We start from the raw sequence: 16,762 nt of genomic DNA on the forward strand, positions 1-16,762 counted from the left end.
GTGGTGCTCTGAACTACGAGAACCTAGTAGGAGAAACAACCTTCGGCAAGGGGGTTATTGGGGAATTAAGTTTTGCTTTGGACATGTTTTTTTAGGTATTTATAAGCCATTTGGATAGGTAGGCTAGTGTCATGATTTGCATCAACAAATTTAGGTTCTAATCCCAGATCTGCTATTTATTTTTTTATTTAATTTATTTATTTTTAGAGAGGGGAAGGGATGGAGAAAGAGAGGGAGAGAAACATCAATGTGTGGTTTCCCCTAAATTGCCCCCCACTGGGTGGCTTGGCCCACAGCCCAGGCATATACCCCAAATGGGAATCGAACCAGAGACCATTAGGTTTACAGTATGGTGCTCAATCCACTGAGCCACACCAGCCAGGCCTCTGTTAATTATTTAGCTATGTGATCTAGGTAAGTGGTTTAAGTTCCCTGAGCTTCCTATTCTTCATTAGTAAAGTAAGGATGTAAAAATGTGTGTTAATGAGGAGTAAATCTCCCTCTCTCTCTCCATATATATATTTTTTCTAGTGTGGTGCTAGCATTGATATCTATAGTAGTTTGTAATTCCAGTCCTTCTTCCCTAAAAACAAATTACATTAATGTACACAATAGAGTGACATGCTCTGTTTTTTAAGGCACCTTCAGAAAAGTACTTTTATTTGCAAAGGCTTGAAATATATTTTATGATCAAGCCAAAGTTCATATCATATAGTTTAATTAAAAAAAACATTTTTACGTAATCAGTGAAATGTTTACTAAAGCAGGAGCTGTTAGCTGCTCTTGCTCCTGCTAAGCTAAATGCCCCTGCTGAGCTAAAAGTGGGGAGCATGTGAGTATATCTGCATGGAGTTACATAATAAAGAGGCAGATGAACCACACAGTTCTGGACAGCACTTGCCACAATTTTAACCTTCCAGGGTATTGAAAAAGAATGTGGTTTCATAAATAAGGATATAAAAAGGGGAAGAAAAGTGAGGAAAAAAGGACACCTCATATCTCTTTTTTTTTATTTTTATTTCAAACTTCACTTTTATTTTATTTTATTATTTTTTTAAGATTTTATTTATTTATCTTTAGAGAGGAAGGGAAGGAGGGAAGGAGAAAAACATCAATGTGTGGTTGCCTCTCGTGAGTCCACTGCCGGGAACTGGCCTGCAACCCAAGCATGTACCCTGACTGGGAATCGAACCTCAATTGTGTGGTTCACAGGCCTGCTGTCAATCCACTGAGCTATGCCAGCCAGGGTTTTGGATATTTTTTAATATTTTTTATTTATTTGTTTTAAAGAGAGGAGAAGGAAAGGAGAAATAGTGAGAGAGAAACATCAATGTGTGGTTGCCTCTCATGTGTCCCTTACTGGGGACCTGGCCTGCAACCCAGGCATGTGCCCTAACTGGGACTCATATCTGTTTAAATTGGCTTCATTTACTGATCTTTCACCAGGAAAAGGGATTATCTTCCTTAATACACATCCAGATTAGGAAGGCTTTTTTTCCCAGGGATACATTGCAGTTTGGGAAGATTGCCCTTTCCTATCCTCTCCAGAAAGCTGCCACCAGACTATTCACTGACTTTCAATAGAATAGAATTGTACATTGATTCTTTACTCACCCCCAAGAAAAATCCCTGCTTCTAGCACATATCTGCCTCCCTTGAGCTGGCCCACATCTTGCAAAGTTTAAGCCAGAAACACTGCTCCAAGGCAAAATTCTTTGGCTCCACTACTTGGTTTTGGGTGTACCTCATCCCATTTTCTTAGCCAAATGACCTTGAGGCTTTATTCTCAATAGAGCTTCCCAAGAACTCCATGGTTTGTGTACGTTGTTTCCCAACTCCTTTCTTCCTATAAACCTGTCCTCACTTTTAGTGCACTCTTTAATGTGGGTGGGCTTAATTGTCACAATAAATAAAAAGGTCCCTCAAATAATTTCTCATTGCAACGTCATGAAAATCACTGAACTCATTTGCCTTTGTATTTTCAGCAGCTGTGCATTATTGCCAAGGTACAAAGAACTGAAGGCTGCCCTAAAAGGGATTTTTTTCCTCAAAGAGGCTAAGAAAGAAAAATATATACTACTCATAAATTGTTTAGATACTGAAGAGGAAAATCTGATGACATTTTGTGAATAATTACAGTGAATAACGAGATTGCAGTGTCAGTGGGGGAAGAGAAGGAAATGCACCATGAAGAAAACTGGGTGGCTTCTGGAGATTTTATATTCTTCCTGTAAAGGCACAAAGAGCTTAATCTAAATAAGGTTTTGAGTTAGAAAAGAAATTGTGTGACTCCAATTCCTGTTACCTTGGATAAGTCAACTCATCCACTTGTGCATTTATTTATGTGCAAAATGGGGAATAAAATCTTCGCAAGACTTTTATAAAGATTGTGTGAGTATGCAGCAGGGTGCAGCCAAGAGGCTGCAAAATAGGGATATATAAAAGCCCCAAATAGGATTTATAAAGGTGTCCAGAACTCAAGATGTCCAGGAGATATTAGAAAAATATATAGGATGTCCTCACCGACACCCCCAGCACAAGGCTGAGCTGAGGGGATAGGACACATGGAGCAGGGCCACTGGGAGCTGTGTTGTATAGCAACAGCTTTGTGGGTAACCTCTGGCATGGTCATTTAACATATCTATAACCTTTAACTGATTTCATAGATATGTTAAATAGCTGTGGCCATGCTTTGCCCCAGGGGATCGAAGTGACGTCCATCCAAGATGTAAATGGAGGGCAGCTCCCCCTGGTTACAGCACCTGTTCCTGCGTGAGACCTCAGAGAAGATTGGCTCCATGCCATGGGGCCGCACCTGCCCAGATTTACTATGGAAGCCCACTAAAACTGGAAGAATATGGGAATGCTGGCAGGTGTAACTGATTGTAGGAGGAGTCAGAAATGGGGCTGTAGAGGAAGATTGATATGGGGATTTAAACCTAAGTATGGCAGCCATACAGGGAAAGAAAGAACACTTTGGCTTTGTCAGAGTGGGGGCCCTGAGGCTTTGGGGTGCTCCCTTTTGCCATGTGGCTTAGGAAGCAGAAGAAACTTTGCCTGGAAGAAAAGGGGTAAAGGACTCTTGCTGGTGGGCCATGAGAAGGTGCCACATGGCTTTGGAATAACTGGAGATCATGGCAGCAACACAGCTGATGGTGCTGGAAGCCCAGATCACAGGCTTCTACTTCTTTTCCTGAGATACAGTACCCCTGACTGGGCAAAGGGGAGAAGGAAGGACTGTGTGTGTCTGTGGGTATTCTAAAGGACTTTTTAGTATTGTAATAAAGATATTAAGTCACTACTCTAAGTCTGTATAGCCTTTAAATAAACATTTCCTTTTCACAAATCTGTCATTGAGAGGCATCTTTCCTCTGGTGGTGGGCATAGCGAACCTAGTGGGGGGGTCCTTTTGGTAGTAGTATATCATACACCCCCCCTTGGCCCTGTTCTATAACAAGTAGGTGAAATCTCTTTAATACATAATAAGAGCTCATTACGTTAGTTGATGCTACTGTGACTTCCCAGAATGGGTCATTCCTTACTCCAAAATTCCAGGAAATTTTTCTGTAGTCTAATACCCTCAACTGTAAAATGGTGTAAGAAACACCTTTATACCTGAGGGTCACTTAGTTTAACATAAAATAAAAAACTGCTTTAAACTTTAGATAGACAAAATACATGTAAACTGGTGGCAAGGCCTACTTTGAAAGTTTTTACTCCGGTGGATGGTGGGAAGTGTAGTTCCATGCTCCAGAGGCATGAGTATAGAAAAGTGTGTAAGAAATTACAATTCCCAGAAATAAAGAATCAGACTATTTCCCAGTAGCACAGTGGGCGGGGATTGGTGATCCGTCTGTAAGTGGGAGAGAAGGTAAAGTTGGGGGAAATGTGGAAAACCTGAACCTGAGCTACTGCCTAATGAGGAAGAATCGGTAGGAGGAAAAGTGGAAGGGAAAAGATGGGTGGAGGGTGAGAAGAAGAGGAGATCTATGTCACTGCCTACTGGTGGCACAAAATTCTTGGCGATGTGGCTAAAGCCTGAGGAGTGCTCCTGAAAAATGCACTGAAGGGAGATTGCTAGTAGATGGTGGCAGAATAGGACAAAGGATTCTGCTCCCCCCCCATGCATGGGAGAAAAACCTGGCTGATCTGTGGAGGAACACAGCAAATAGCAAACGGTGCCCCAGCATATAGGAAAATAGGAGACCAGAAATTGTAGCAGACACTGAAAAACCAGATGGTGAGGAGATGGCTTTAGGTCAATACGGTCCAAGGGAACAGCGCAGAGGCCCCAGGCCAAGGCTGCCACCTCTGCTGGGCCATGCCAGGGCTCGGGCTGGGTCTGCCACAAACTCTTTGGGAGCTGAGGGCTAGCAGCAAGTTCCTTGGGAGAGAGCCGGGTCATCAGCTCCCTCCCTACCTTGCTGGGTGCAGTTTGAAAAACTCCGGGAGAGATCTGTTTGCTTAAAGTGTCAGAGAGAGGAATGGGCACGAGGAAGTGGTCAAGGGGACCTTGATCACCAGTGGAGTCCGTGGTCGGTGGCTTGGGAGAATTGGGAGTCACTCTTGTGATCCCCCTTAGCACTAGGAAAGGTTCACGCCCAAGCCTGCGAGACCGGGGAAGCCTGGCCTGGAGTGTGTGCCTACACCCAAGCCCACGACTGTGACTCCTGGAGAAAGACTGCTCTCAGTGGAGTGCTGGGGACAGGTGCCAGTCTGGAATTTGGGAAAGCACTCCTGAGACCTGCTGAGTTCACCGAGAGGGGAGAAAGGCCAACAATCGCCCCTCAGACTGCTGCAGCCAGTGAGACCAGAAAAAATGGTTTGGCCAGCTAGAAACCAAAAAGAGGTTTTGGGGGAATTTGGGGGGGAATTGGGTTTTTTGTTTTTTTTTAAAATAATCTTTTATTTTTAAACTTTATTATTGTTTTATCTTTCAATACTTTTACCCTCCCTCTTCTTCTTTGTTGTTTTATTCCTTCTTCCTTTCTTTCCAAACTTAGCACTTTTTCCTCCCTCTGCTGACTCCCACCCACACACACACAAGTGAGAAAAAATTGGAACTGTGAAAAGACCAGAATTGGACCTAAAGAGGGGGCATCCGAACAGTAGAGACAGAAAGACAAATTTCACTTTGCTATAGAAGAAAAACTAAAAGTTACTGCATATTTGTATTATTTTTTTCATTATTTTCATTATTCTTACATCTTTTATTTTAATAGTATCTTTGTATTTCTACTCTTTCTGTATAGTCTCCTTTGCCTTGGCTGGATATATTGTATCACTTGACAGGTTTCCCCTGTCCCCTCATTCATAGTGTATCGCTAATTTACTGACCTTTACTTCCCCTTACTCCTTTAGCACACTATTGAAGGTCCAATAATCCCCAATCTTGGTATCTCAGATTCTGTCATATGATTGTTGCTCTAATATTATTGTAAATAATAGCTGTTACATACTATTGTAAATATTACACAACTGCCCCCCCATATCTTAGCCCACTTCATTGTTGCCTGAACTATAATACTGTAGTGGTTAACTCTATTGTCTCACAGACTACACCTATTTACCATCCCTTATTCTCACCTTACCTCAGAATCTGACCTCCCTCAATGTCACTGGTTTCCAGATCTAACTCACAAACCTTCCCTCCCCAACAAGAGCCGTATCTTCTTTCCATCCTTTCTTAAAAGTGGTTAATTGGGTTGAAGATCATGGTTATCACTATACATAGCCAAAGGATCTCCTATCTCTTCTCTACCAGTTGCTACTGTAAATATCATAAAATACTCTCTTGTTGTCATTAACCATTTTGCCATCCCCTCCAAGTGATTACAAAAAAGAAGTGGGTGGAAGTGGTGAAAACCAGGATACCCATTCAAAGAGAAAACCACAAAACAAAGGAACCACCAACAAATAACAACAGAAGAAGGTAAAGGAGGGAGTGGAAACCACACAAACCTAAACCCAAGACCTATCTGGAAATACAACTATGCAGTGGAGAAACTGGCCAGTGCAAACAACTGAACAAGAACAAAAGAGAATCCTCAAAACCCTATACAGGCAGAAGAACTAGCTTTACAACAACCCGCCCTCACCAGCACAACAAATTAATGGGTAGTGGACAGAGGGACCATCAATTTATCAGCTGGTGGGAAGGACCTACAAGAGAAAGACCCCAAAATAACCAAAACCCAAAGACAAAAACAGAGCCAATGTAAAGGACAGCCAAAAACCAGTGAGCTGGGGAGATCAAGGAGACAACACCACTGAATCTCACAGGTATTATACCACAGAAGTTCACACCATAAACCCAGGAAGCCAGAACAAATCAATTTAAGAAGATGAAGCTAACAAGAAGAGTCTCACAAGCGATGGGAAGACAAAGAAAGAACCCCCCCAGTGAAAGGAAAGGAGGAAGCCTCAGAAAGAATGCTATATGAAATACAGGCAAGACAGCTATCAGATATTGAATTCAAAGCACTGGTTATCAGGAAGTTCAAAGAGTTCACAACGAGCTACAAGAAACTACAGGGAGCAACAATAAAGTCACTACAAAGTATATAAACATGAAAAAGGAAATAGAAAGTATCAGCAAGGGCCAAGAGAAAATGAAGAATACAATTTCTGAACTGAAGAACACAGTGGAAGGAATCAAAAGCAGGATCGATGAAGTAGAAGATCAGATCAGTGAGTTGGAAGACAAAGTAGAAAAAAAAGTCTCAGAAAGAGCAAAAAAAGGGAAGGAGGCTCAGAAAGAATGAAGGAGGGATTAAGAAGAATGCATGGCAATATGAAAGATAATAATATACAAATAATAGGGATACTAGAATAAGAAGAAGAGCAAGGGATAGAAAATGTATTTGAAAAAGTAATGGTGAAGAACTTCCCTATTTTGATGAGAGAAAAAGTCACACAAATCCAGGAAACACAGAGAGTCCTGATCAAGAATAACCCAAAGAGGCCCACTTCAAGACACATCATCATTAAAATGGCAAATTCCAAGACAAAGAGAGAATATTAAACACAGCAAAGAAAAAAAAGAAGTAACACACAAGGGAGCCCCAATAAGGTTAGCTGCTGACTTCTCAACGGAAACGCTCCAAGCAAGAAGAGAATGGCAAGAAATATTCCAAGTAATGAGAACCAGAGGCCTGCAACCAAGGTTACTTTACCCAGCAAGGATCTCAATCAAGATAGAAGGCCAAATATAGACCTTCCAAGACAAAGGAAGTCTAAAAGAATACACCTCCACTAAACCAGCTCTACAAGAAATACTAAAATGACTGCTTCAAGGAAAGAAAGGAAAAGAGAGAGACACAGAGAAACACAAGTATAAAAATGACAATGAATAAGTACCTATCAATAATAACCTTAAATGTAAATGGATAAAGTGCTCCAATCAAAAGACATAGAATAGCTGAATGGATAAGAAAGCATGACCCACACATATGCTGCGTACAAGAGACCCACTTCAGGACAAAAGACCTACACAGACTGAAAGTGAAGAGCTGGAAACAAATTTTCCAAGCAAACGGGCAGGGGAAAAAAAGGCAGGATAGCAATACTCATATCAGACAAAATAGTCTTCAAAAAAGGGCCATAAAAAGAGACCCAAAAGGTCACTTCATAATACTCAAGGGAAGAACTCACCAAGAAGTCATAAACATTGTAAATATATATTCACGCAACATAGGAGCACCCAAATATATAAAGAAAATCTTAGAGGGCTTCAAAAAAGATATTGACAGCAACACAATTATAGTTGGGGATTATAACACCCCAATGTCAAACATGGACAGATCTCCCAAACAAAAAATCAACAAAGATATTGTGGCATTGAACAACGTCCTAGATGAAATGGATTTAACTGATATATATATATAGAGAGAGTCCTTCATCCCAAAGAAGCTAAATACACATTCTTTTCAAAGTCACATGGAACATTTTCAAAGATAGACCACATGGTAGGACACAAAACAAGCCTCAACAAATTTTTAAAAATTGGAATCATCCCAAGTATTTTCTCTGATCACAAGGGACTAAAACCGGAAACCAACCCCAGAAGAGAAGGCCCAAAACACTCAAAATCATGGAGATTGAATAGCATGCTATTAAACAATGAATGGGTCAAGAATGAAATTAGGGAAGAAATCAAAAAGTTTCTGGAGAAAAATGAAAATTAACTCACGACAACCCAAAACTCATGGGACACAGTGAAGGCAGTCCTCAGAGGGAAGTTCACTGCAATACAGGCCTACCTAAAAAAAGATAGAAACATTTCAAACAAACAACCTAACCCTACACCTGTAAGAACTCAAGGAACAACAACAAAGACAGCCCAGAGCAAGTAGAAGGAAGGAAATAACCAAGATCAGTGCAGAATTTAATGACATAGAGACTAAGAGCACAATTCTAAGAATCAATGAATCCAGGAGCTGTTTTTTTTAAAAGAGAAACAAAATAGAAAAGCCTTTAAGCAAACTCAGTGATAAGAAAAGAGAGAGGACCCAAATAATCACAATCAGAGATGAAAGAGGGGTGTTTACAACTGATGCCACAGAAATACAAAGGATTGTAAGAAATTACTATGAATGACTGTATGAATAGAAACTTGAAAACTTAGGTGAAATGGACAAATTTCTAAAATATATAAAATCTTCCAAAACTCAATGAAGAAGCAGAAAGCCTGAATAGACCAATAACAGCAAATGAAATTGACTCAGTAATCAAAAATCTTCCAAAGCATAAAAGCCCTGGACCAGATGGTTTCACAGGAAAATTCTACATAGCATTTAAGGAAGAGCTAACCCCTAATATTCACAGGCTACTCCAAAAAATCCAAAATGATGGAAGACTCCCAAACTCTATTTATGAAGTCAGCATCATCCTAATCCCAAAACCAGATAAAGATACAACAAAGAAAAAAATTTCAGGCCAATATTGCTGATGAAGATAGACACTAAAATCCTCAACAAAATATTGGCAAACAGCATCCAACAATACATTAAAAAGATCATACACCATGACCAACTTGGATTCATCCCAGGGATGCAAGGATGGTTCAATATTCGCAAATCAGTAAATGTAATATATCACATAAACAAAAGCAAAGAGTAAAAACAGTCTATTCAGATTTCATATCTCAATGAGGCTCTATTGTTCCACAGTTCTAGTTCTCCAGAATCTTTTTAAATATTCTAAATATAAAAAAAATCCTTCTCAGAAGAAAAAAGCATTTAAAAGTATGCTAATCCCTATAGAATTGTACAACTGAAATCCCTATAATTTTATTAACCACTATCACCTGAATAAACACAATAAAAATTTTCTTTTAAAAAAAAAAGCAAAGACAAAAATCACATGATCATACTAATAGATGTGGGAAAAGCTTTTGATAAACTACAACACCCATTTATGATAAAAACACTCAGCAAAGTGGGAATAGAGGGAGCATTCCTCAATATAATAAAGGCCATTTATGAGAAACCTACAGCCAACATCGTACTCAATGGGGAAAACTAAAACCTTTTCCACTAAGATCAGGAACAAGACATGGTTGTCCACTTTCACCACTTCTATTCAATATAGTATTGGAAATGTTAACCACAACAATCAGACAAGAAAGGAAAATAAAAAGCACCCAAATCAGAAAGGGGGAAACAAAACTATCACTGCTTGCAGATGACATGATAGTGTATATGGAAAATACAATAGACTCTACCCAAAAACTGCTCAAGCTAATAAATGAATTTGGCAAAACAGCAGGATACAAAGTCAATATCTAGAAATAAAAGGCATTTTTGTATACCAACAATGAAACAACAGAAGCAGAAATCAAGAAAAAAATCCCATTCGATATAGCAAAAAGAAAAATAAAATACCTAGGAATACACCTAACCAAGGAGGTAAAATACCTGTATGCACAAAATACACAACACTGAAGAAATAAATCAAGGAAGACACAAACAAATGAAAGCATATACCATGTTCATGGATTGGAAGAATTAACATCATCAAAATGTCCATGCTACCCAAAGTAATTTATAGATTCAATGTAATACCTATTAAAGTACCAATGACATATTTCACAGACATAGAACAAACACTTCAAAAAATTTATATGGAACCATAAATTACCCCGAATAGCAGCTGCAATTTTAATAAAGTAGAACAAAGTAGGAGGAATCACAATACTTTATACCAAACTGTATTACAAGGCCACTGTAATCAAAACAGCCTGGTACTGGCATAAAAGCAAACACCTAGACCAATGGAACAGAACAGAAAGCCCAGAATTAAACCCAAGTATCTATGGGCCATTCATATTGGATAAAGGGGGCAGCAACATAAAATGGAGTAAAAATAGCCTCTTCAACAAATGATGTTGGGAGAACTGGACAGATATGTGCAAAAAATGAAACTCAAGCACTAACTTACACCATACACCAAAATAAATTCAAGGTGGATAAAAGACTTAAATATAAGCCATGACACCATTAAAGTCCTAGAGGAGAACATAGGCAGGAAAATCTCATATTTCACACACCAACATTTTTACTGATATGTACCCTAGAACAAGGGACATAAAGGAATGAATAAACAAATTGGATCTCATCAAAATAAAAGCTTCTGCATGCTTAAAGAGAACATAAAATAAAAAGAGAACCAACTATATGGGAAAACATATTTGCCAATGATACCTCAGACAAGGGTTTAATCTCCAAAATATACAAAGAACTTACATGACTCCACTCTAGGAAGACAAACAAACCAATTAAAAAGTGAGCAAAGGACTTAACAGACATTTATCCAGGGAAGACATACAGAAGATTCAGACACACATGACAAGATGCTCAATATCACTAGCTATCAGAGAGATGCAAATTAAAACCACCATGAGATACCACTTCACACTGGTTAGAATGGCCATCATTAACAAAGCAACAAAGAACAAGTGTTGGAGAGGTTGTGGAAAAAAGGGGACCCTAATCTATTGTTGGTGGGATTGCAGACTGGTACAACCACTATGGAAAACAGTATGGAATTTTCTCACAAACTAAAAATGGACCTGTCTTTTTACCCAACAATTCCACTGCTAGGATTATATCTTAAGATCCCCAAAACACCAATCCAAAAGTACCTATGCACCCCAATTTTCATAGCAGCACAATTTACAATAGCCAAGAGTTGGAAGCAACCTAGGTGCCCATCAGTAAATGAATGGATCAAAAAATTATGGTACATATACACAATGGAATTTTATGCAGCAGAAAGAAAAAAGGAGGTACTACCCTTTGTAACAGTATGGATGGAACTGGAAAACATTATGTTGAGTGAAATAAGCCAGTTGTTGAAAGACAAATACCATATGATCTCACCTTTAACAGGAAGCTAAACAACAATACAAACAAGTAAGCAAAATATAACCAAAGACACTGAAATACAGAACAGGCTGACAGTGACCAGAGGGTAGAGGGGAAGGAATTTCAGGGGGAAAGGGGAAGGATTTACAGGAACTAGTATAAAGGTCACATGGACGATAACTAATGGGGGTGGAAATAGGAGTGAGGTGGAGATCATTTGTGGGGGGTGGGCTGGGAGAGGAGTGAAAGAAATTATTGTACTTGGACAACAATTAAATTTAATAAATTTAAAAAAAAATTAAATGCACTGAAGCTGTAGCTGATGGAAAAATCCAATGACTACTTTGTGCTGCAACTGCATCAGGGCTTTGTGGAGGAAGGTGGAGGGGGGCTCTCAGGTAAGTTGTGGCTACCACCACTTGTCTGGGGCCCGTGGTCAGTGGTATTTAAAAGGTGGCAAGGACAACAGTTAACTACACCTGCCACAAATGCAAAATTTTGGGTGGAGAATTTGGGGTGGTTCTCTACCTACCACTTTTGCATTGCTCTCCCCTAGTTCTGAGAATGCATCCCTGGATCAGCAGTTGCTCTTTAGGTTGGATTGGGAAATGGAGGAGCAGTTCTTTCTGAGGTAAAGTACCCCCTGCCCCATTGCTTCTCAAGTGGGAGAAGTCTGATAATGAGTATTAGACCCCCACAGGTTGCATTTAGTCTGATTACTGGGGCCACTTCACAGTTGTGAACCTAACTTTTTCCACAAAACCCCCTATTGATAATCACCACCTTGAGTGTGTGTGTGGGGGCAGGTTGGATGTTGAGAAAGAAAGAAGTCCCATCACATCCTGAAAGACTGACTTAAAATAAGAATGTAGGGAGTGGGTGGATGCCTAGGGAAAGGTCTCTCGAATTGCTTGACCTCTTGGAATTCAGCATTTTTTTTACTTGCTCTCCAGGGTTTTAATCCTTGGGATCCTCTCTCAAAGTAAGTGTCTCAATTTATGTATGTTTTGAGTGTTTGGCACTGCTCTTATCTTTCAAGACAGCATGATATAGCAGAAAGAGGGAACAGTGGGAAATCCAGCATTATAGTACCATTTTCATCTCTTGTTAAATGGCGTTTGACAGATTCTCCCATTTATTCAATCTTAAGCCCCTACTATGTGCCACATGGAATTCTAGGGTACGAAGACAATTAAGATTTGGTTTCCTGACTTGAAGACCTAATAATTCTGATAAGTAGGGGAGGGTCAGGTTAGGGGGAAGTAACCAGTAAATCAGGAAAATTATAATTATAACCAGTAACTAGTAAACCAGCTAAATTACATTTAGAACCAAATAACTGAAGAATTAGATAGATTCATCAAGTATATGACATTGCCTTTCCTCTTCTATAGAATGGGGTTTACTTCAGAGTTGAGACGACAAAGTGAAAGATAATAGATGCCAAATTATTGTGTATTGTTAAGATCTGTGATGTTATTTCCTTTTTTTTCAAGCCACCTTCAGAGTGGAGAGAATTTTGAGATTCTACAAGACATTTAAAAAAATCTTTCAAGACCTATCTTATCCAGCTTTTGACTCTCTTGTAAATATGGCATGACAATTGCCTCATTAAAGTTGACATTTTTTCATTTCCTGGATTTTACAAAGGTGTGTTATTTCATTTCTTAGAGGAATCTTTTCATTTAGTAGGTGCATATATTTTTCAGATTAAGATTTGAGACTCCAGTGTTCATAATTACCCAATGATGTAATCTATCCTCTTAGTCCATTGAGAACAGGTCAGAATATATTTAAATAGATCCTTATAGCCCTGTGTCACAGCATAATATTTTGTTTCTCCATAATTTTATTTGACCAGAATTTTCTAGTGTTCTTGCCCACATTTACCTGATTTTGCCCACATTAAGAAGTGTATTTTGCTTTGTACAACCATGTTCCCAAAAAATAGTAGGCAAGGCATTCTTAAAAATCAAATCACTGTAATGTATTAAATGGTTCTTTACTTTTTGCATATTTTCTTTAAATAATAACTCCTTGTTTTCTGTGTTAGATTTTTCATTTGGTGTGAAGCTATTACACCAGTTTCTTACTTCTATCCCACACACTCCCACTTAATCTTCCCCATATCTCTAGAATAAGAGATTTGTCTGAAGAAATGAACCAAGATTTCTACCACACATGTTTGTTGAGAATAGCCATAGCCCATTTTTGTTGTTAATTTATATCTCTGCATGATTGTTTTACCTGTGGTATTGTAAAGATGCTTCAAATTACTACTTGAGAGTTGACACTATGTTCCCTGTAAATTAAACAATGGGTAAAAAAGGAGCAAAGAGATTTTTGTTTATCTGGTCTAGAACTAAAGTGTGTACTGATTTTCATGGCTTCTGAATTACCAAATTTTACTTAAAATTGTGAAGCCAACTTTCTGTCGTTTACCACAAATCCACATGTGGATTAGCTCCCACAGGAGTTTTACTGTGTGCATGAATAAGGTTGCCTTTGTCCATTTTGTTTGCTAAAATTCAGTATTATGTACTATTCCTTTAAAATATTTTTATACATTTTGTTTAATGAAGAAAAGATAATGACCATCTAAAAATGTTAACAGTTTTATTTTCTTTAGGATTTCACTTCTTTGATTTCTAATAATTAACAATAACCAGCAGCAATATAATGACTTTTGCTGTGGGGATGGTGACTCTATTTTTTTTTCTAATAATGGAATTGGAGCAATAGAGAACCTTAGTATGGTTACAGTAGGAGACTGGTTTGGAAGTTAGATTTCTGAGATCCTTTTTTAAATTCTGAAACATTTTTGGTGGATATCTGGTAGATTATTTACCATTTTCTTGACATTATCTTATTTAATTGTCCTGGTTCACAGCAGAGTGGAATATCTTATGGATACTCTTATTATGCATAGCATTATTTTACAGATTAAGTTACATTCTTTCATTTAGAGAGATAATTTACCATTCTGGATTTTTGCGGTTACCTTACATTATTCCTTGTTTCTCCTGCCTGGTTAAGGGTAATATCTTTTCCATGGCATTTAAATTTGGCACCTGGTTTTATGTAATTAAGAATAATTTATGCATATTTGTCTTATTAAGCACAAATCAATTTGCTCTACTTGGCAGGTGGGAGCTACTACATGAGTGGAATTATGGTACTATATTCTATAAAGTACTTCAATGTATGGGATTTAGGAAGATCTGACAATCAGGAACATAGCGTGCTTTGCTCTCCCCAGGGGTTAACCTTATGGGATTTTCTTTTTAATAAGTTAACTATAAGCCAATATCCACAAATATATGAATACACCACTGAGTATGACAATTCCACTTACAGCATTAGCCCTGCTTTCTTTATCTTTCCAGATTCTTTAATATGTTTTATGCTTCTTTTCAGCTGTAATTGTTTTATAAATGTTTTTTTATCTGTAAAATGGGAATAAAATTATCTTCCCTAAGTTGCCACATTATTGAGTCAAGTGAGTTTTGAAAGCTATGAGCAACTATATAAATATTTGATGTTCATTTATCTATTTTTTTAAGATTTTATTTATTTATCTTTAGAGGGGAAGGGAAGGAGAGAGGGAGAGAAACATCAATGTATGGTTGCCTTTTGTGCGTCCCCTGCTGGGAACTGGCCTGCAGGGAACTGGTCTGCAACCCAGGCATGTGCCCTGACTGGGAATCGACATTTATCTATTAAAGAAGGAATAAGATTCTCTGTCTGGTGTGTCTCAGTGGATTGAGTGCTTTCCTGTGAACCAAAGGGTTACTGATTTGATTCCTAGCCTAGAGCATATGCTTGGGATGTGGGCCAAGTCCCCAGTAAGAGGTACGTGAGAGGCAACAACACATAGATGTTTCTCTCTCTCTCTCTGCCTTCTTCCTTTTTCCTCCCTAAAAATAAATAAATAAAATCTTTTAAAAAAGGAGTAAGATGTTGAGTACCATTTTCCCCAGTAATTATTTTTCCCATGTTGTATATAGAAATTGAGTTAGAGTAGCAACACTGAGTATATCCAATATGCAGTTATATCACTGTAAAAACAGATACACTGGTAGTTCATTTAAGAATTTTGGTAGGATGATGATTGTGCATTTATGGTTTATAATCAGAATAATGTACAACAATTAGAATAAAGTATCACAACAGCATTACCAGTAGTTTTTGATTTACAGTTGCAGAAAACCTATAAGTTCTCAGAGCTACAGATATAAATATCACTTGTCTTACTGAGTGGTATTGAAGATTACATATAACCTTAGTTATCATAGTATATTTTTAAAAACATAATACTTAAATAATAATACTTAAATAGCCTGAGAACCAAAGGATCATGGTTCGATTCCCAGTCAGGGCACATACCTGGGTTGCAGGCCAGTTCCCAGAAGGGGATGCATAAGAGGCAACCATACATTAATGTTTCTCTCTCTCTCTCTCCTTCCCTTCCCCTCTAAAGATAAATAAGTAAAATTTAAAAAAAAGAAAAGAAATGTGATGGTACAAGATATATTCAGTCAACAGATAATTACAGATGCCTTCTAAAAACCAAACACTGTTTTAGGTGCTGACGATAACAGCCACAAGGAAAGCAAAATCCCTGTTCAAATGGGGCTAACATTTTAATTGCAGAAGCCAAATAAACCAATAATGTGTTATATGGCTGGTGATGATGAGCAATATGAAAAAAATAAATGTATAAGGATACAGAGGGGAGGGGCTTGCTATGTAAGCTAAATTTGTTCTGAGAAGACCTCTTTAAGGTGACCTATGAGCAGATGCCAGAGGGACTAGAGTTATATGAGCCAAGAAGATATTTGGAGGCAGAATGAACATATATAATTCTTTCTAGGAATTTTGCTGTGAAGGGAAACTGAGAATGGCTTGGTAGCTGTTTACTGTGCTGGATGTTGGGTATACAATGGTGAATAAAACAGAAATAGTTCTTACCCTCACAGAGTATAATCTGGTGGCACAGACAGATAATAAACAAGTAAACAAACAAATATGTAATTAATAGGTCAATAACATCAGCCTGGTTTGGGTGCCTTCTAAACAGTCATTAATATAGGGTACTGGAAACCCCTAAGTAATTTTCCAAGACTAGCTATGGTGTAAAGTATGCTGATAACATGTCCCAGCAGGGGTGTCCAACCTGTGGCCCATGGGCCACATGTGACCCAGGAGGGCTATGAATGCAACCTAACACAAAATCATAAGTTTACATAAAACATTGTTTTGCTCATCAGTTTTCATTAGTGTTTGTGTATGTAATGTGTGGCCCAGAGACACCAAAAGGTTGGATACCCCTGCAAATGATACAAACATTTCCTAAAGACTGATTAATAACAACAAGTGGTATTCTGCTGACAGAA

The 16,762-nt window shown here is 38.3% G+C and overlaps 1 protein-coding gene across 1 annotated transcript in view; it reads left to right on the plus strand.

Moving 5' to 3' along the window:
* Positions 1-4,025: 4,025 nt before the first annotated feature.
* TBC1D8B (TBC1 domain family member 8B) overlaps positions 4,026-16,762 on the plus strand; it is a 67,068-nt gene continuing 54,331 nt past the window's right edge. Inside the window, 3 exon segments of the mRNA XM_053657473.1 lie at positions 4,026-4,045; positions 6,937-6,948; positions 11,667-11,764. Of these exon segments, the coding sequence (XP_053513448.1) occupies positions 4,026-4,045; positions 6,937-6,948; positions 11,667-11,764 (130 nt within the window).

Source organism: Artibeus jamaicensis, unplaced genomic scaffold, assembly GCF_021234435.1.
Source record: "Artibeus jamaicensis isolate MK-2021 breed Jamaican fruit bat unplaced genomic scaffold, CSHL_Jam_final scaffold_461, whole genome shotgun sequence".
NCBI classification, from domain to species: domain Eukaryota; kingdom Metazoa; phylum Chordata; class Mammalia; order Chiroptera; family Phyllostomidae; genus Artibeus; species Artibeus jamaicensis.